This window comes from Lithobates pipiens, unplaced genomic scaffold, assembly GCF_037356315.1.
Source record: "Lithobates pipiens isolate NorthernLeopardFrog02 unplaced genomic scaffold, aLitPip1_a1.2 Scaffold_13, whole genome shotgun sequence".
Classification (NCBI taxonomy): domain Eukaryota; kingdom Metazoa; phylum Chordata; class Amphibia; order Anura; family Ranidae; genus Lithobates; species Lithobates pipiens.
Window position 1 is genome coordinate 34,233,850 of NW_027507718.1, and position 22,304 is coordinate 34,256,153.

Here is a 22,304-nt window from a genome sequence, read left to right on the forward strand (position 1 = left end):
GTAGGTGGTGCCGTAGGTGGCATGTCCATGATGTCCTGCGCTCACAAGAATTGGGCTGAATGCAGTGGCAGCTGGTGAATTCCTTTTTTGGGGGGTGGGCAAACAGCACACTCTCCCCCGGGCCCCCAGTGGAGCTGCACTAACATACTCCCCCACCACCACCCGCTGGCCTTACCTTGGATGCGGCCGGTGAGAGCGTAGCGTGTTCGGTGAAAGCTGCTCTGGTGTCCTCTCCTGGAGCAGCTTCCGCGGTATCTCCTCTCTCCTCCTCCCAGCGCTAGGTGTCCAATAAGATCACCGGACGTTTTGGCCAATCGGGAAACGAAAGGTTTCATACCAGCTTCGCGATTGGCCAGGAGGAGGATCAGTGTTGCAGCAGCAAAGATTGCTGGGTGGGCTCCAGAAGCAATGCTCTGCGCCTCGAGTCTACCCTATTTTGAAGCCTATTATGGCTCTAACCAGCGCTTCAAAAAACAAAAACCCCTGGCAATTCATATGTCCGGTGACCCGAAAGGGGCTGGACACATAAAATAGGGGGCGGCAGTGGAAAGATTCATGCTATGCATGCTTCTAGCCATTATGCATATAGGGAGTGGTAGTGCCCAGGCGCCCCTAATGAACAGGACCCACTGGTTGAATGACACTGGGAATTAGTTAACTCAGATGAATCAAGTAGTGCAGGTGCTTTTTATTTTGCGCAACAAAACCCCAAGATAGATTTTTACTAGAACACCATCTCTGCATGTACAGCTTCAAGTCACTGTTCTGCTTACATTCTAATTGCTGAAAGCGCAATCTCTGTGAGTTATCTTAACTTACTGTCTCAGTAGCTTGGTAGATAGTGACTCGATCCAAAATACATCATCATGCAGATAGTAGAAAGCTTTAATCCAAAATTTGTGCAGATCATATCAGATTAGTCACAAGAACATAGCGTGTCTAGCTCCAGAAGAATACCGCACACGTGATGAATAAAAGCATGAAGAAGGGTGGGACTAAGTTGCCAATTTCCCAAAAATGTATGGTTGCTAAATGTTAAATATAGTCAATGTTTATTACCAGGCCAGAAAGTGAGAGCAAATCTCCCCAACAGGGCAAGGTCTGCAGTCAAACCTAACAAAGGATGTAACTGTTCCCCACTATAACCAAATATAAAGTTTTGGCTGAAGATACGATGAGAACGATAATTATGAACCTATTAAGGCTTGCCTGTTCGCAAATGCACAGCACTCTCACAGAATCATTATTAGTCATGAGAGATGAGCCGAACACCCCCCAGTTCGAAGGTTTCACTAGACAGCCTGGTCGACACCTCTTCCAAAGGGATCTCCCAGCCTTATCAGTATCCGTGTAATCCTTTACTGACGGGTAGTATTGCAAAGGACTGATGCATATTTGCTTGTCCCTTGTTGGAGAGTGTTAAAAACTGAAAGGGGATGTCCAAGTGGAGTAGCTAGAGCACCGATATGCAAATAGCAGACCTCCAGCTGTTGCAAAACTACAAGTCCCATCATGCCTCTGCCTCTGGGTGTCATGCTTGTGGCTGTCAGAATCTTGCAATGCCTCATGGGACTTGTATTTCTGAAACACCTGGAGGTCCGCTAATTGCATATCCCTGAGCTAGAGTATCAGAGCTGTGCCTCTTACTTCAGTGCCCAGCTGGCTTTATAAAAAAAAAAAGTCTCCGTTACTTCCTGGACAGACCTTGGGGCATGATGTCACTATGATGTCTATGGATATTAATAGGAACACTGCACCAAAATAAAAAATTATGGCGTAGGAGTACCCCCCCCCCCCCAAATCCATACCAGACCCTTATCTGAGCACACAACCTGGCAGGCCGCAGAAAAAGGGGGCGCTCTTGCCCACCTTCTGAACCATACCAGGCCACATGCCTTCAACATGGGGAGGATGCTTTGGGGTCCCCCCAAAGCATCTTGTCCCCAGTGTTGATGGGGACAGGGGCCTCACGCCCACAACCCTTGCCTGGTGGTTGTGGGGGTCTGTGGGCGGGGGGGCTTATCAGAACATGGAAGCCCCCTTTAACAGGTGGGGCCTTGGATCTGGGGGTCCCCTTATTTGAATTGCTATTGAGTACATTGTACCCCTACGCATTCCCCCAAAAGAAAGTGTCAAAATGGTAAAAGTTACAGTAGACAAGCCCTTTTTTTTTTAAATAAACTGCCCCACAATGTCCCTTCATCTTCGATCACAGTGTCCGACGACACGTGCAAAAAAAAGTCACAGAGGAAGGCAGGGTCATCCATTTACATCGCTGTGTGGCCCCGCCCTCTACTGTATATGCACTATACAATAGCTGTCATCACAAAGAGGCTTCAGTCAGCGGAAGCCTCCCATGGAGGTGGAGTTGTTGTGGGACATGGGACAGTTTGTTTTTTCTTTTAATAAAGGACTTGTCCCAAATTGTCTACTGTCATTTTTACAATTTTGACACTTTTTGGTGAACGTGCAGGGGTGTAATGTACCCGATACCCATTCACATATGGGGAGCCTGGAATCTGGGGGTCCCCTGGTTATAGGGGGAATCCAGATTATTACAAGCCCCCGCCCACAGACCCACCACAACCACCGGGCAAGGGTTGTGGGGGATAAGGCCTTTGATCAACACGGGGACAAGGTGCTTTGGGGGGACCCAAAAGCATCCTCCCCATGTTGAGGGCATGTGGCCTGGTATGGTTCAGAAGGTTTTTCTGCAGCCTGCCACATTATGTGCTTAGATAAGAGTCTGGTATGGATTTCGGGGGGACCTGATGCCTTTTTTTATTTTGGTGCAGGGTCCTTAAAATCCATACCAGACCTGAAGGGCCTGGTATGCATTTTGAGGGGAACCCCACACATGCTTTTTTTTTTTTAATGTTGGTGCGGGGTTGCCCTTAATATTTATACTAGACTGAAAAGGGCCTGCTAATGGACTGGGAGGGAACCCATGCCATTTGATTCAATGATTTTTATCTATATTGCTGGGGGATCTGACAATACATTACAGCCGCAAGCAGTTTTAAATTACTTTTTCCCTTTAGAAATGTCATTTTGCTGTGGTTATGCTCTGAGCACGGGGAAAACATGCTACTTTACAGACATGCCAAGCACACCCCCGCCTCCAAGCACGGTATTTAAAAGGTACCTTTCATTTTTATCATTTCACTTTACGCTTTATTAAAATCACTGCTCCTGAAAAAGCATCTGTTTTTAAAAAAAATGTTTTGCATTGATACATGTACACTGGGGCAGGACCCAGGTCCCCAAATACTTTTTATGGCAATAACTTGTATACAAGCCTTTAAAATTAGCCCTTTTGGATTTGTCAGGTTAGTGTCCCATAGACTTTAATGGTGTTCCATGGCTTTCGAATTTGCGCATAATGTTCGCTGTTCGGGGAATAGGCGAACAACCGATGTTTGACTCGAACATCGGGCTCATCCCTGTTGGTCAGTGATCTGGTAAATGCTAGTCTTCTCTTAGCTGTGTGAAGGATTTCTAAGCACAAGAACAAAACTTGTTATATTGCAGCTTACCAGTTCTTAAATGCTGTGCCCACTTTTGTTGTTTTTTTTCCAGGCTCATTTTCGCAAGTATTTAAAAAAAAAAAAACTGTACCTGGCCAAAATTCCAGTGTCTTTGTAACTTCACTGCAATCTTATCAGTTTTCTCAAGATATCTTCTATGAAGAACAAAATAACTACTCCCTGTGTAACAGAGGGGGATTTGTAGTGCAAATCCAGAGCACAATCTAGGGCGACAACCTCTATAGGTGCAGTGCAAAAATAAAGCAGTCATTTAAAAGACAGAAGTGTATTACTGGCAGGATCACCACAAAGTGGAAGAGGGGGAAAAAGCCCAAAAGTGTCAAACTAATAGGAGTCACCATTTCGAAGGACTGGTAAGCTTAAAGCGGTTGTAATGTCACTAAATCACAAATCCTGGAATACCCTGTTCCAGCAAGATACAATGTGCAGTGTATATATTTTTTTAAAATTATGCGGCAAAATAGCCAATTTTTACATTCCCGCTGTGCAGTCACAGTCTGAGGGTTAAAGCAGGAGGGGCTGAGATTCCCCTCTAAACATCAGTCAGGAGGAGACTGGCACATATCTGCACTCCAAAATTAGGTTGTTTTTTTTTGTTGTTTTTTTTTTTTTAATTATGCAGCAAAACAGACACTGCACAATACATCTTGCTATAACAGAGGGGATTCCAGAATGTGCGATTTTACAGGCATAGCAGAATAGGGGTGGGATGAGGTGGAGATGGCACACACACAGACTCCTGAGCTGACAGGCAGGCAAGGAGGGAGAGAGGGAAAGACTGCGGGATGACTAAACGGACCACGGTATCATGAATCGGTAGACATGATTACCCTGGTCAGCACCCTAAGAGGGACACAGGAACAGGCAGGATCAACCTGGTATTTTACAGCATAGAGCAGGACAAATGACACTGCACAAGCACTATGCTGTATAACCTGCTTTAAAGAAACAGGATTTTTTTTCTCTCTTCGGGTTGCAACCATTTTAATTATTTTTTGGTTTAGATAAACTTTAAATTCTTAGGCAATAGTAAATTGTGAGGTCAAAATAATTAGGACAAGCATTTACATCAAAGGCCTGAAGCTTTATTTTGATTAATATTTAGAATTTCTTTTAATTATTTTTTTTTTTTTTTAAAGATCAGTAACTATATACAAACACAGAAATACTGTAAAAGCACAAGACATACAAATAAAATATAAAGCAAATCAGGAAATAATTTTAAACAAATCGGCCTGGGACTTTTCTACATAGATGGATGGTAGGACCATTTAATGAAAACAAAACTTCTATTAAACTCAGCAGTGCAATTATTCGGTAGGAAACATCAGACTTGGGTTCAACTACCTTGAGTCAGTCATTCTGAAGATGTTCTCATGCACAGCTTTGATAAAACACAGAGGCAAAGTTGATCATATAAAGACAATACAGCCTGACATTTTAAGACTATGGAGAGCTGTGGCTGCTCTGTCTGGTGCAGCTTTTTTCAGTACAGCCTCACTTGCAAAGTGTCACCTTCAGACTTCTAAGGTGACATCTCCTTCATTTGTCTGAGTAGGAAAAGAAGGCAGATTGACTCTTATGGGTAGGGATGGTAACACTGGTGATTTAATGGTTACTGACTATAAGGGAACATCAGAATAGAAGCTTATCTCCATATGACCTGCATAACAGGGATACAATTCATTTTTTTTAGATTAAACACATGTATCAAAACTTTTGGTAGCAAAGGCGATTTAAGATGGTGCACTATACGTTAAATTAATTTCATCCCATAAGACTGCTGTGCATAAATCATATGGCCAACGGTCCTCTTGTCATGTTTTTTTTTCTATAAAGAACCTATTCATATGCTGCATAAACTTTAACATGGATATATAAAAACGCAACTAATGAAGAAGTCACTGATTATTTTAAAATAGCTTAAGATATTCAAAAAGAATTGAAGGGCAGTGGTCCTCCGTAAAGTCACCCTGTTTGTAAAGATTTGGTTTAGTTATTTTCTGTTGCATTTTCCTCCCAGTTAGTTTGATGAATATATATGTAACATATGGAAAAAATAAATGATGTGAATGCCATTATGCATTATAAATATGTTAGTTCATGGGCTAGTAATACGCACAAGGCATCACTCCTTTAATATATTCTAAAGAAAAAAAAACGAGAGAATAAAAAAAAAAAACACTGCTTGTGGCGAATGACACATTTGGTTTATGTTGAAACAATTTCTAAGCTACATATTTACAATATACCTAAAATACAATTGAGGGATCCCATTTAGAAAAAGCTGAAGCCACTACACATTGTACCAGTATTCCGGTTTCACCTTTAGGGATACTGCATATGAAAATGTGATGTACTGGCCTATTTAGAGAAATGTAATAGCATCTGATGTCTTAACCCTTCAGAGGCAAGCGATGGACCCCTGTATATGAAGGATTTAATTGGGACAATGAAGTGGATATTCCAACAATGACTAAACTTGCAGGTCTGCTATAATTTACACCAAATTACCCAGGACGTTACTTTTTTTTAACCAATGCCCCATATACAATAAAAGTTATGATAATTTTATAATTTAAATACATCTAGTAATTAATGGGAAAACAAATGTATTTAAAACAGGTCCTTCACCATAGCAAACTAAAAGAATGCAACTGTCCATTCAAATGTAGCGGTCCCATTTAGAACTAGTCTGCCCAACAACGTTGGTTGAGATTTGATAGCAAAGGAGTAAATATTTACTTTTGTGGCCTGTCTCTGAAAGCACATTACCACCAGCAAAGAACTCCTGCTGCCCTTTTTTAAATCTCTGCTCTACTTTTATTGTAATGCCTCCAGAGCAGTCACTACTGCAACTAAGGACAATTCCATTTATTCAGCTGGAAACTCAGGGTGACTATGGCCAGTTCTGTCTGAATGACAAAGGTCTGGACAAGAATGCGCCAACTGCTGGTTCAGATTACACAATACCAATCACCCCAGGAAAGCAAAAAGGGCAATTGTTAATTTACTCAACAAATCCCACTCATCTGTTGGGTGGCATTGTTCTACAATATAAAAAACAAAAATATAAAAACATCCATAGCCCCAGACTAGCAGCAGAAATAATATTTTTGCCATTTTTCTTTTGCTATTTTATCTTTTTGGGTCCATTAAGTGTGGAATCTTCTACACCTTGTATCAGAGTACAGCTACAAATCAAGCATACAGCATTTGATAAACCAGGTGGTCACATTCCAAAATCCCATAGCCATAACTGTGTAAAATTTAATTAAACAGAAAATACTTTGTGAAATATTTGGAAATCATTTGAAGCTTCAACGTGCTTTATGCCACACCGTGTATAACAATTCGGCAAAAGCGCACACATTGAAGTTTTAGGGTACAAAAGAGACCGCTGGTTTAAATAGATATTATGAATAGGTTAAGCATAGTGAGCCATCTCTGATTAAGATTATAAAACAGAGTCTATTGTCTGTGGAAGTAGCATGCAAGTTGATGACACACTGCAGGACCTTTCCTGTAAAATGGTCAACACATTGTTTGTGACTTTGATGCGGGGTGCCTTTTTACGACTTTTACGATTGGTCCAGCAGCCACGCCAAAGGAACAATTTTCTTCCTAGTTGTCTAAACTTGTGCCGAAAGCTCCTGTTGATCCAGAAGTACACAAAACAGTTGAGGAAGCCATTTCCACTTGGAAGCCACAAGGCTACAAACTCCACCCATTCTGGAACTCTTTCATGTGTAATAGCTGAGAGAGAGAGAGAGCGAGAGAGAGACACCATTAGCGAATACATTTTATGAGATGTCAGAGCACTAAAGAGAAGAGCCTTTGGTGGACCAGACGCATAGTAAGGTGGAAGAGTAAAGGAATGAGGTAAGTATTACCGCTTATTGCTCTACACCTAGACTAATAAGCATTTAACCTTTACAGTGCAGAGGGGCCCCATGCCAACAATATTTTCTAAAAAAAAATAAAACAAAAAAACCAACAGTTCAGCTTTATTAGGTTTAGCAAAAACAATTTACTAAAGTGTAGTGAAGGGTTAAAACCGCTTTTTTTTTCTGTGTGCATCCCATTGCGGAGATTTCCATTTACTTTCTGACCCAAGGACACAACCGAAAGCGAGAGACACCTCACAAATGGAGGAGACATCCTTTAGTCACTTGTCACCAGAACAGGAGTTCCCATTGGAAGACTAATACTTTAATTTTTTCCAGTGACAACATACAATTTTGGATTCTCTCGCTTCCCTACTCTATCCAAAAACTGTAAAATAGTTTTCCATATGCATACACTTTATTTAGGTGTGACAGCAGTTTTGTCAGCAAACAAGACGCATATGTGAGAATATAGAAAGGGAAAAAGTTCCACTCAGGCACAAAATCCCCGGGTAACCACCAGCACCAGGAGCTGGTTCTTGTAGTCATTAGCCACTAGCACAGTCTATGCCAATGGAGAAAAGAGGAACTGTGCACTAAATAAAAGTGTGCATCTTCCAACACATAATCCAATCCATTAGGTACGCAAATTCACCAACGTATTTTACTCTGTTAGGAGCCAAATCTCCCGCTTATGCTTATTTTATTCAAAACTGTTCCGAGACTTAATTTGTGAGAAGATCCACTTTTCTCCATTGGAGTTTGATATAGACAGACACTGGAGTATTTGCACTGCAGGAGCAGTTAAAGGGCAAAAATGTATAAACCTAGAAGACAAATTTTATGGGCAAGTTCATAGAGGCCCCGACTAAGACTAAATGTTCTGCTGGACCTGGTAATCTCAAACCATGCAGAGCTCATTACTATATGTTCATGTTCTATAGGATTTCATTTAATTTTATTTGTAAGCAAACACACTAGAAATATAAAAACACTTAACTTTAAGAAAGCTAATTTTCCAAAGATGAGGACTCTCCCAGTCTAAGCCCTTGTACACACGATCGGAGATTCCGACGAACAAATCCGTCTGAGTTATTCCGACGGATTAATTCTGGACGAGGTTCGGAAGTGATGTTGCATACACACGGTCGGACTAAGTTGTCGGAAAATCCGATTGTACATAATGTGATGACGTTATTTCGTTACAACGGGACTACATTCAGGCTAGTAGCCAATAGCTTTGGTCTAGGAATTTGATCTGAGCATGCGTGGCACCTTGTCCATCAGAGTAGGCTACACATGATCGGAGTATGTCCGATTGGAGCATTTTGTCTGAAAATATTTCCAGCAAGTTGGAAAAGTTGGTAAGACGGAGATTCCGACGGAAACAGTCCGATGCAGACCACACACAGTCAGAATATCCGACAAAATGCTCCGATAGGAAACATTCCAACGGAATCTCCGACCGTGTGTACAAGGGCTAAGACTGGGAGGGAATATGGACATCGAACACAGAACGTAAAATGGAAATTCTTCAAAAAGACTGTATGTGAACACACTACAAAGTATATTCCCATGGGCGAGAAGTTTAACCACTTAAGGACCAGGCCTCTTTTTCAGACTTGGTGTTTCCATGTTTAAAACTGTTTTTTTTGCTAGAAAATTACTTAGAACCCCCAAACATTTTATATTGTTTTTTTTCTAACACCCTAGAGAATAAAATGGCGGTCATTGAAATACTTTTTTTCACACCATATTTGCGCAGCGGTCTTACAAGCGCACTTTTTTTGGAAAAAATTCACTTTTTTGAATAAAAAAAATAAGACAACAGTAAAATTAGCCCAATTTTTTTTATACTGTGAAAGATAATGGTATGCCGAGTAAATTGATACCCAACATGTCACGCTTCAAAATTGCGCCCGCTCGTGGAATGGCGTCAAACTTTTAGCCTCAAAAATCTCCATAAGTGACATGTAAAAAATTCTACAGGTTGCATTTTTTGCGTTACAGAGGAGGTCTAGGGCTAGAATTATTGCTCTCGCTCTACCGATCGCGGCGATACCTCACATGTGTGGTTTGACCACCGTTTTCATATGCGGGCGATACTCACGTATGCGCTTGCTTCTGTGCGCAAGCTCGTCATAACGGGGTGTTTTTAAAAAAATTTTATATTTTTTTCTTATTTTTTTAATTGATTTTATTTATTTTTACACTGTTTTAAAAAAATAAAATGGATCACTTTTATTCCTATTACAAGGAATGTAAACATCCCTTGTAATAGAAAAAAGCATGACAGGTCCTCTTAAATATGAGATCTGGGGTCAAAAAGTCCTCAGATCTCATATTTGGGCTAAAATGCAAAAAAAAAAAAATAAAAAGAAAAAAGAAAATCTGACATTTAAAAAAAATATATACCTTTAAGAGGTATGGGCGGAAGTGACGTTTTGACGTCGCTTCCGCCCTCCTATGGTATAGAGACGAGTGGGGGCCATCTTAGCCTCACTTGTCTCTATGCCCAGCAGATGGAAGGACCCGATCGCCTCCGCCGCTACCGACGGCTCCGGTAAGCGGTCGGAAGGTGCGGGAGGGCGGAGGGAGGGGGGGGTGGCACCTCTCCCGCCGCCGATAGCGGTGATCTCGCGGCGAATCCGCCGTGGAGACCACCGCTATCGTACAGCCGACCGCCGCCTGAAGAGATGGATATCTCGGTTGTGGCAGCAGCTGCTGCCGTTACCGAGATATCCCTCTTCAAAAATAGGACGTACATCGTCGTGCGGCGGTCGGCAAGTGGTTAAAACGCTCAAAGTTAGAAAAACTATAAATAAAAACTTTAAAAATGAAGAAACACGATTGTTGTTGAAATGTTACAATATAACAGGATATGTAAAAAGTAAATCAAGGCTGCAAAAATTCTAAACAAATGACAGATTGAAAAACATAGTAGGATATACAAACCCCCAAAAACATCTTCAAACATATTAATAGCAAAAAGGTCAGGTCTGAGCATGTAGGCCCTTTACAAAATATAGAGTGGGTGACTGGGGACAAACAAGGAAAATTAAATACCTTCTTAAGCTCTGTGTATACAAAGGAACATGGAGGAGCTTATGTCCATATTGGGGATGGTATTGACATGCTCAAATGATCCTCAATGGCTCAACATTGATATGGTTCAGAAATATTTAGACAGAATAAAGGTGAATAAAGCACCTGGACCAGGTGGCATATACCCATGAACCCGTAAAGAATAGAGCCCTGTCATTTTGAAGCCATTGCTTCTAATTTTTAGGGACTCTAATGACTGGCATAGGGTCAATGTGGTGCCTATATTTAAAAAGGGATCACATCTTAAAGAGGAAGTAATCCCAGATGGGTTTTACTTCCTCTTTAACTCCCTGCAAATTAAAAGCATAATGGGCTAGTATGCATTGCATACCAGCCCATTATGTGACACTTACCTGCAAACAAATCCATAGCTGTCCCCCATGCAGGCTGTGTCCATCCTCACCCCTCTTCCTTCCAGGGTCCACAGACTCTGGCTCTGACTGGCCGGAGCTGCGTGACATCACTCCCATGCATGCGCACGGGAGCCATCAATAACAGCACACAATGGGGGAAGAAACAGCACGGAGGTCCGCTCCTTCACAGCGCATGCGCCAATTACATCAGTGCACTACAAGTGAAATATCTCCTAATCGGCACACGTTGAGATATTTCCACTACCTATAGCTAAGCCTTATTCTAGGCTTGCCTATAGTTAAAAGTCACTAGGGAGGGTTTACATCTACTTTAACCAAGTAAGTGCTGACCATTTAGTTCAACTTCTACAGTCAGGAAGACACTGCAGAGTTTAATAAAAGACCACATAGACGAGTTCTTGCTGAAAAAAATATATATATTTTAAAGCCTCATACAGCATGGATTCATGAAATTTGTCAGACAAATCATATTTCATTTTATGAAGAGACAAGTAAAACCTCAGACAAAGTAGTGGTTATGGACGAAGTATACTTGGCTTTTGCAAAAGCATTTGACAACGTTAATTCCACATGGCTAATGTGTAAGGTAAATTCTACAGGCCTGAAAATATCAGTTTGTAAATGGATAGAAAACTGGCTAATGATTCATAGTAAGGCTTCATGTGGAATGTGCAGTTCAGTTTTGGACACCAGTTCACAAAAAGGATATTGAGGAACTGGAAAAAGTGCAGAGAAGAGAAACCAAACTGATGAGAGGCATGGGGGAGCTCAGATATGAGGAAACAGACAACTGAATTTATTCTCTAGAGAAGAGGGGATATGAGCAACATGTGTAAATACACAAGTTGTCCAAATAATGAACTTGGTAGTTATTCACTTTAAAAGGTCATCACAGAGGATAAGGGAGGCACTCTACATCTGGATGAAAAAAGATTTAAAGGATCACTAAAGATTGTTACAAAAAAAAACAAAAAACAAAAAAAACCTGTTATACTTACCTCCACTATGCAGCATGTTTTGCACAGAGTGGCCCCAAACCTGGTCTTCTGGGGTCCCTCAGTGGCTGTCTCGGCTCCCCCGCAAAGACTCAACACCTTCATGTGAGCTCCCACGCATGGTGTGGAGTGCTTGCGGGCACACTCCCGTGATCAAGCCAGCGGCCATAGCCACTCACTGTATCACTCAGCCCCGCCACCCAGCGCACCCCGTCATTGGATGCAATTGACAGCAGCGCGAGCCAATGGTTGCGCTGCTTTCAATCCATCCACTGTAACCAATGAACAGCCAGGCTGAGCAGTGAAGAGGATGTCGGGGGCGAGCGTGGGACTTTAGAGGGGTCAGATAAGTAAAAACGGGGGAGGCTGGGGAGGGCGGTATTGTTGGATGTTTTTTCACCTTAATGCATTAAGGTGAAAAAACATGTACCTTTACAACCCCTTTAATCTCCAAATACTGAAAGACTTCACAGTGAGCTCTGAAAAGGTGTAAAAGACTCCCTCAAGAGCTGGTTCTGTCCATATCAGTAGATTGCTTTAAAAGAGGCAATTCTTTCCTAAATGTACACAATATAACTGGATACTAAAATGTATAGGCAAGTTAAATCCAGGGTCTGTTTTATTGCCCCTTGAGGGATCAGGAAAGATTTTTTTCCCCCTGCTGGAGCAAATTGGATCATGCTTTTTTTGCCTTCCTCTGGATCATTGTGACTATAGGATTGTAAACGTAAATTTTTTTTTCCCCCACCTTAACCACTTCAGGACCGCCGTATTGCCAATGTACATCAGCACAATGGCACAGGCAGGCATAATCACGTACATCTACGTGATTGCCTTCCAGCGGGTGGGGGGTCCGATCGGACCCCCTCCCGCTGGTTACGGCGGTCCGATTCGGTCCAGGAGCGCTCCGTGATGAGGGGATGGCCGTTGGTTTTCGGCCACCCCCTCTGGATCGCTCCTGGCCAATGAGAAGCTTCCTCCCCTGTGTATTGTTTACACAGGAAGGAGGAAGTGATGTCATTCTCCTCGGGGCGGTCTTTTTGACCGGACTACGAGGAGAAGACAGAAAGTAAGTGTGCACCAACACTACACTGACATGTAGGTACACACAGGCACACAAACCCCCCCCCGATCCCCCCCCCCCGATCGCCCCCCCCTCCCCCCCCAGTCACAGTGTCACTGATTGCATTGATCATTTCTTTACTGATCAATGCATTCAGTGTCAGTTGTGACAGTAAAAACTGTCAGGACAGTTAGTGTTAGGTCCAGGGTAGCCCCCTATCACCCCCCAATAAAGATTTAACCCCCTGATTGCCCCTAGAGTTAACCCTTTCACCCCCTTTTGCCAGTGTCACTAAGCGATCATTTTTCTGATCGCTGCATGTGTCGCTAGGTAGCTAGTTATTTTTTTAGGTTCACCGCCAGGTTTTTATATCGCTAGGTACCCCGATATACTACCCAATAATGGTTTTAACCCCCTGATTGCCGCTAGTTAACCCTTTCACCCCCTTTTGCCAGTGTCACTAAGCGATCGTTTTTCTGATCGCTGCATTAGTGTCGCTACAGTCGCTAGGTAGCTAGTTATTTTTTTAGGTTCACCGCCAGGTTTTTATATCGCTAGGTACCCCGATATACTACCCAATAATGGTTTTAACCCCCTGATTTCCGCTAGTTAACCCTTTCACCCCCTTTTGCCAGTGTCACTAAGCGATAATTTTTCTGAACGCTGCATCAGTGTCGCTAGGTAGCTAATTATTTTTTTAGGTTCACCGCCAGGTTTTTATAGCGCTAGGTACCGCGATATACTACCCAATAATGGTTTTAACCCCCTGATTGCTGCTAGTTAACCCTTTCACCCCCTTTCACCAGCGATCACAGTATAAGTGTCACTGGTGACGCTGGTTAGCCAGTTAGTTATTTAGGTTCCCCGTCAGGTTTTTATATAGCGCCAGGGACCCCCATATACTACCTAATAAAAATTTGAACCCCCTGATTGCTCCTAGTTAACCCTTTCACCACTGATCACCGTATAAGTGTTACGGGTGACTCTGGTTAGTTTGTTTTTTATAGCATCAGGGCACCCACCATTTATTACCCAATAAAGGTTTAACCCCCTGATCACCCGGCGGGTGATATCAATTAGGTTTTAGGGTCAGGGTCTGCGTCGCCCCAGGCAGCGCTAGGTTAGTGCCAGCACCGCTAACACCCACACACAAAGCATACACCTCCCGTAGTGGTATAGAATCTGAACAGATCAATATCTGATCTGATCAGATCTATACTAGCGTCCCCAGCAGTTTAGGGTTCCAAAAAAACGCATTGTTAGCGGGATCAGCCCAAATACCTGCTGGCACCTGCGTTTTGCCCCTCTGCCCAGCCCACCCAAGTGCAGTATCGATCGATCACTGTCACTTACAAAACACTAAACACATAACTGCAGCGATCGCAGAGTCAGGCCTGATCCCTGCCATCGCTAACAGGTTTTTTGGTAGCATTTTATATTCAAATCCGGAAGGCAGTGCTTGGTTTTCGGGGTCCCGTACGTGGCTAGGCTCCCAAAAAGTCCCCCACATGTGGTATCCCCGTACTCGGGAGAAGCAGCAGAATTTATTTTGGGGTGTAATTTGACTTCTGCCCATAGCATGTGTGAGCAATATATCATTTAGTGACAACTTTGTGCAAAAAAAAAAAAAGTTTGTAATATTCCCGCAACTTTTGGCAAAATATAAAATATTCCATGGACTCAACATGCCTCTCAGTAAATAGCTTGGGGTGTCTACTTTCCAAAATGGGGTCATTTGGGGGGGTTTTGTGCTATTTTGGCATTTTATGGACTTCGAAACTGTGATAGGTAGTGAGGAGTTAAATCAAAAATTTGCACCCTTAGAAATCCTGAAGGTGGTGATTGGTTTTCGGGGTGCCGTGCGCGACTAGACTCCCAAAAAGTCCCACACATGTGGTATCCCCATACTCGGGAGAAGTAGCGGAATATATTTTGGGGTGCAATTCCACATATAACCATGGCATGTGTGAGCAATATATCATTTAGTGACAACTTTTTGTAAAAAAACATTTTTTTTTTTTTTTTTTTGTCATTATTCAATCCCTTAGGACAAAAAAAATAAATATTCAATGGGCTCAACATACCCATCAGCAATTTCCTTGGGGTGTCTACTTTCCAAAATGGGGTCATTTGGGGGGGATTTGTACTGCCCTGCCATTTTAGCACCTCAAGAAATGAGATCGGCAGTCATAAATTAAAAGCTGTGTAAATTCCAGAAAATGTACTCTAGTTTGTAGACGCTATAACTTTTGCGCAAACCAAAAAATATACGCTTATTGACATTTTTTTTTACTAAAGACATGTGGCTGAATAAATTTTGCCCTCAATGTATGACTAAAATTTAGTTTATTCGATTTTTCTTATAACAAAAAGAAGAAAATATCTTTTTTTTTTCAAAATTTTCGCTCTTTCCATTTAGATCGCAAAAAAAAAAAAAAAAAAAAAAAATCGCAGAGGCAATCAAATACCATCAAAAGAAAGCTCTATTTGTGGGAAGAAAAGGACGCAAATTTCGTTTGGGTGCAATATTGCATGACCGCGCAATTACCAGTTAAAGCAGCGCAGTGCGAAATTGCAAAAAGACCTCTGGTCCTTAAGGTATTTATTGGTCCGGAGCTGAAGTGGTTAAAGGCCAGTACACACGATACGAAAAGCAGAAGTAAAATTTCATCCAACAATTTTCAGATCATTCGTATGGTGCTTTAGACAGCCGATTACGCTAATTCGTCCAACAAAATCAAGATGTGCAGACATTTTTGTCGTACGTGAACTCAATGTCCGATTTTTGTTTAATTGGTTTTCGTCCAAAAAATACGTACAAAAACTAAACAAAACATTACGTTGCTTCTGAAGTTTTAGTCTGTCCTACGAGAAGAGTACTTTGACATGAGACTAGCATACAAAAAACAGACGAACAGTAATCCGAAAATCTGATGGTGTGTACGAGGCTTTAGTGGTGCAACTAGATGGGCTTGTGTCTTTTTTCAACCAGACTACGTATATATAGTCATCTATATTTGAGGATGCTTAACAAAAACAGTAATTCCCCCTACTAATGCATACTAGTTCCAGAGCAAAGAAGCTGAACTGCATCAGCTTTGCTGCAGAGGTCACCTAGCATAGTCCCCACCATAAGGCAAAAATATGGAGGCCGTCATTGCCAGCTCATAGCAATATAAATAAAAATACCAGTCCTCTGGAAGTCACACTGATTCAATGGCTTAAGCACCAAGTCACTGACTGGTAACAAGTATGCAGTGTTGACTTCAGTGGACTTTTCAGAGTACCATTACTGTTCCAGGTCAGTGGCTTAATAAAGCCAAGTTACAGCCATGACACTGGTATAAGATGATGATCAGCAAAATGGTAAAACCTGTACCAAGAAATATATCTACACAATTATCTCATTAATACTGCATCTTATTCAATACCTACTACTACCATTTCAGCATTCAACCTAAAGGACCCTCAAACATTTATAAGTATCTAATAAGTGGTTTGTTAGGAATACCTCAACTTCTCCTTTCTCCCTCCTTATGCCTTTAATAGGCCCACTACTAACCCCAAGAACAGCCAGCAACCTGGACCAGGAGCTACAGTCTAACGTCAGGTTCACATATGTGAGGCTGCAGGTTGGTGCCTGAGGTGCCGTGCAGATTTTTTTTTACCGGTTCAGGTCCGAATTTGCAACTGAACGGGACCCAAACACACACAGGACCATTTTTAAATCCTGAGCGCGGCCACCCCAGACATGTGTGAACCCCTCCATTGAGAGCTGGTCACACTCGCATGTTATGCGAATTGGATGCGGGGAAACCCACATCTAATTTGCATACGTGTGAACCCAGCCTAAACTGCATAGTGCACTTATCTTCCACCAAGCCAGTGGGCCATGTGCTGTGCTTCTAATGCTTGGAATCAAACTGACACATTAAGGCCTCATGCACACTGGATGTTTTGGATGTTTTTACAGCAGCTGTTTTGGCAGTTTTCTACAGTCATTAAACTCTCCATCATGTTATCCTATGTGTCCATGCACCAGAGGCGTACCTAGGGTCTCCAGCACCCTTGGCGAGAATCTGTATCGGCGTCACCCCCGCCTTCAGGGCCCCCCTAAAAAATAAATATTTTTGCCAATAAAACGATTGTGTTTACCAATATACAAAGCCGCACTTAGGTTGACAATCCCGGTGGCTGCCTCCCCAAAAAACAGAAGTTCCCCCAAGGAGTCCAGATATAAGTGAAAACCGTAAAAAGTGGGGTCAGTGGCACTACCTTTAACATAAGTTCGTTTTCTCCAGTCATAACTGGGTTTTAACATGCAATATATATATATATATATATATATATATATATATATATATATGGGGTAAGAGAAGATATAGATATAAGATCCCACCTAAACACTCAGTGCCATCCTACTCTTACCAATTGAAAGTGAATAAAGTAATGTATGCCAAGCGTATACAAGCTTAATAATGGTAGTGTATCCAGTGCCCTAGAAGTGTAGCAGTATAATGAGTGTCATTCCAAAAAATACCTAAAAAAGCCCTAGAGAAACACAAAGGGCAAGAGAAGAGAAAAAACCCAGCCAAAACAAAAACTTCACCTTAAATTAAAACCAGCTCTGTATAATGCAAAGATGTAGTGATAAAACCAGAACTATACAGTGTAAACACACACTTAATATATACTAGACACGTGCAGACTGAAATATTTTGTTTCAGAATTTCGTTTTCGTCTGAAAAATACATTTTATTTAGTTACTCCCGAAATTAGTTTTTATTTATTTTGTTTTTCGTTAAAAAATCCAAATGAATCAATGTCGAATCTGTCATTGAAGGCTTATGGTGTCTGTCGAATGTTTAAAGACGATCCGACGGAGCAGCGAAACTCACTGTATGATGCTGCAATCATACATTCCCGGTCTAATATTTCGAATACAAGCTATAGTAGGAGTCTAATGTTGTACGTCTTCTATGGGGTTTTTTTTAAAGGCTATTTGCATTGCACACAGGGTCTGGTATGGATATTAAGGGCAACCCCGTGCCAAAAAAAATATAAAAAATGGCGTGGGGGTCCCCATCAAAATCCATACCAGACTCTTATCCGAGCATGCAACCTGGCAGGCCGCAGGAAAAGAGGGGGGGACGAGAGAGTGGCCCCACCCCCCGAAGCGTACCAGGCCACATGCCCTCAACATTGGGAGGATGCTTTGGGGTCCCCCCAAAAGCACCTTGTCCCCATGTTGATTAGGACAAGGGTCTCATCCCCACAACCCTGGCCGGTGGCTGTGGGGGTCTGCGGGCAGGGGGGCTTATTGGAATCTGGAAGCCCCCTTTAACAAGGGGACCCCCAGATCCCGGCCTCCCCCTGTGTGAAATGGTAAGGGAGTACAAAAGTACCCCTACCATTTCACCCAAAAAATTACAAAAGTGTTAAAAATGACAGGAGACGGTCTTTGACGAGTCCTTTATTAAAGTGTTTCATTTTCTTTATTCTGGTCTTCTTCCTTCATCCTTTGGTTTCTTCATCTTCTTCCTCCGGTGTTCTCGTCCGGCATCTTCCTCCACGGCGTCTTCATTCTCGGGCCACTCTGCACAATGGGAGGCCCCAACTGTGTGACGCTTTTCTTCTGACAGTTCTTATATAATGGAGGGAGGGGCCATCCGGTGACTCCTCCCTCCGTTATATAAGAACTGTCAGAAGAAGAGAAGCGTCACACAGCGGGAGCCTCCCATTGCGTGGAGCGGCCCGATAACGAAGAGACACCGTAGAGGAAGATGCCGGACGAGAACACCGGAGCAAGAAGAAGCATATCGGAGGAAGAAGATGGAGGAAGAAGATGAAGAAACCGAAGGATGAAGAAAAGAAGAAGGAAGAAGACCAGAAGAAGGAAGATGAAAGAAGACTTTAATAAAGGACTTGTCAAAGACCGTCTTCTGTCATTTTTTAACACTGGTCATTTTTTGGTGAAATGGTAGGGGTACTTTTGTACAACCTTGCCATTTCACACGGGGGGGGGGGGGGAGCCAGGATCTGGGTGTCCCCTTGTTAAAGGGGGTTTCCAGATTCCGATAAGCCCCCCTTCTGCAGACCCCCACAACCACCGGCCAGGGTTTTAGGGGGATGAGGCCCTTGTCCTCATAAACATGGAGACAAGGTGCTTTGGGGGGGGACCCCAAAGCATCCTCCCAATGAGGTCATGTGGCCTGGTATGGTTCAGGAGAGGCAGCTGCTCCCTTGTTCTCCCCCCCCCCCCCTCTTTTCCTGCGGCCTGCCAGGTTGCGTGCTCGGATAAGGGCCTGGTATGGATTTTGAGGGGGACCCCTACACCATTTTATTTTCCCCTTAATATCCATACCAGACCTGAAGGGCCTGGTATGCCCTTGTAGGGGAACCCATGCCGTTTTGTTTTTTTTTACATTAAAGTTGTGTTGTAAGTCCCGCTGTGATTCACACTCAAGTCGTGTCCAAGTTACCTCCCAAAGTCGCGCTGGAAGTCATGTTGCCCCCCTGTGAATGGACTGTTATGATACAAGTTCAATAGACACAGATTGTTATTGTCAGGCACGTCGAATCTCCTATCTGTATCGAACTGTGTCAAAACGAAAATGTAAATAAAGCATTTATTTCGGATCTTTCGTTTTTCAGATTCTGTGCTTTTATCGTTTGTCAAAACAATAATAAAAACAAAAATACCTGAAATTGACAAAAATGCACATGTCTAATATATACTAAAAAAACGTATATAGCCTGACTCCAGATTCTCCTGGAAGAACGGAGCTTGGATCTCCAAAGCTCTGTTGTGCCAGGAAAATCTGGAGACATCCGCCACCATGGACTAGACCTTTACATACCTGGTATATGCATAAAAAAAAAGTACCAGTTACTTACCGGTAACTGTCTTTCTGGGAAATCTTCCAGGACGGCACACCTGAGAGATGAGAGGCTCCTCCCTACAGGAAACACAATCAATAGACAGCTGTTTTAAGTCCCCACCCTTCCCCTTGATCCTCAGTTTGTAGAGAAGTAACTCCTGAACCAGGTTCACAAGGGAAATCATTCCTCATAGGTACTCACCTTCTAGTGTTCTAGAATTTTCCCTCCTCCAACGGGCGGGAAGTAGGCCCGCCGTCCTGGAAGATTTCCCAGAAAGACAGTTACCGGTAAGTAACTGGTACTTTTCTCAAGTCATCTTCCAGGACGGCACACCTGAGAGGATAAACAAGTACCTCAGGCCTACCTTAGGGTGGGGCCACTGCAAAACCCTCTTGGCGAACCTTGGCTCTGCAGTGAGCTTTACCTCCATTCCATACGCTCATATGCTTGATGAAGGCATCTTAGCTGGATCATGCGGCTGATCTGCAGGTCTGCTCCACAGATGTTCCTGCCTTTTCCGCTTCAGATGCAGTATCTAGGTGAAATGGGCTCTTAAAAATGGAATCAGAAAACATGTTAAACTTGTAGGTTAGCAATGTTGCCTATCTCACACATCTAACAACCATGGCCTATTATGCCTGTAGGTGCTACTTAGAACCACTAAAAAGATAAATAAGAGACCTGTGTAAGACAAGGACACTACATTAATCAATAAGAGGGCCTGTCTTAACACTATCCTGTTGAGGGAAATAAAACTGCTTCCTTTTTATCTTTATGTCAGCAAAAGACTAAAGGGAAGCCTACTTAAGGGAAATAGATTAACAGAAGCTTGAACCCTGGGTTTAAGGCACGCCCAATCTATGTCCTTACTTACGCCTGAGAGCCTTCTTCAGGAGATTAAAGTCCCTAGCAGGAGTAGACTACCCATATTGCTATGTCTAGTTTTGCTAAAAGGGCAAAATGAAGGCCATGCACCGAGCCGAAACCTATTCGATCGGGTATACATCTTTATACTTCATCCTTAGGCCCTAATACTCCTCTGAACAGAACTCTCCAAGTTCTTACTAAACAGGGCGATTCATTATCCCCTTCCTCCAGTGTCCCATAACCCTACAGGGCTTCAACCCTAGGAAATGGTTCTGGCATCCCTGAATGCAAGTGGTCAAGGTTTTCTGACATGTGAAAGCTGCAGCCCGAACTCCTGGCCCCTCCATGGAAAAGAAGGCTGAAATACAAAAAGGTGATACATGCATTATTAATATCACAAATAAAATGATCATAGATTGTGGGCACGGCACAATAGATTTAGACAGAAAGGACACAAGCATAGACAACAATGTTGTGTGCCTGAGTGTGACTAGCTAAACCAATATATCAAATATGGGAAGAGACCCAAATCTGAACCTCAACGTAGACAAACAGTCCTCATAGTCTGGTTTTCTGATGTGCTGCCAAGACGTAAAAACATTAAGACTCAAGCAAACACTAAATGCTGCGTATTTCTTTAGTGCAGCTAGCTAGGTCATAACTGATATATAAATACGGAAAGGACAGGAACCCCCTTTACTGTTGTGCTTTACCTATGTACAGCAAAACAAGGCTATAAAGACAGAAAGACCCAAACTTCTATGTTGTGTATTTCTGACAAACCACCACAGTTATAAGATTAATATGAACACCAACTCCCGTGTTGTGCATTTTTGCTATGCCACAGGGAAAAATATGGAACACAAGACAATCCTTTCTGTCATGCACTTCTGTAGTGTAGTTCAGATAGAACCAACACTGAGAAAGGACACAAGCAACCTGCAGCATTGTGTTTTTCTGAAACAGAAAGCACCAACAAGCTTCAATCTTGAGTATTTCTGCTGTGCAACAACATAAAAGCAGACACTGAGGAAAAAGACAGACAGCCTTTACAGCTGCAATCTTTCTGGTCTGCTGCAAAATAAAACAATAACGTCATGATGAGTATTCCTGCTGTGTAGCAAAACCTCAATCAGAAGGGACAGATAAGTTTAGGGTTCCCACACCCGTGCGACCCAACCTGCGACTTGGGACTGCAAGACGCATGAGAAGTCATATACTATGGCTTCCAATGGGTACCATTTGTGTCTGTGCGACACCAGCAGTCCCTGATTCCTGGATCCACAGACCTCAAGATTACACAGGTCGCAGGGAAAAAAAAAAAACAAATAGCAATTTTCAGGTCGAATAAGTAAGGGGTCCCCAATGCTGTGACTCCCTGGAGGATTGCAGCCAACAAACCCCTGCTGTGTATCCCTAAGATGCAGAAAGGTAGATCCATGAGAAACACTGCTTAGCCTGATATACAAACGATAAGGCAGTAAATATAGGACATACAGGACACAAACATTCAATCTTTGTGTATGTCTGATGTGTAGTAATATACCAATACTGAGCAGAGAGGCCACCATCCTCAATGTGTC

At 42.6% G+C, this 22,304-nt stretch overlaps 1 protein-coding gene across 1 annotated transcript in view; it reads right to left on the minus strand.

Annotated features, from left to right (window-relative positions):
• Positions 1–4,629: 4,629 nt before the first annotated feature.
• Positions 4,630–22,304, minus strand: part of LOC143974020 (D(4) dopamine receptor-like) — a 28,328-nt gene continuing 10,653 nt past the window's right edge. Inside the window, exon 3 of the mRNA XM_077474990.1 lies at positions 4,630–7,304. Within this exon, the coding sequence (XP_077331116.1) occupies positions 7,006–7,304 (299 nt within the window). The 3' untranslated portion in view covers positions 4,630–7,005. The remainder of the gene's footprint in view (positions 7,305–22,304) is intronic.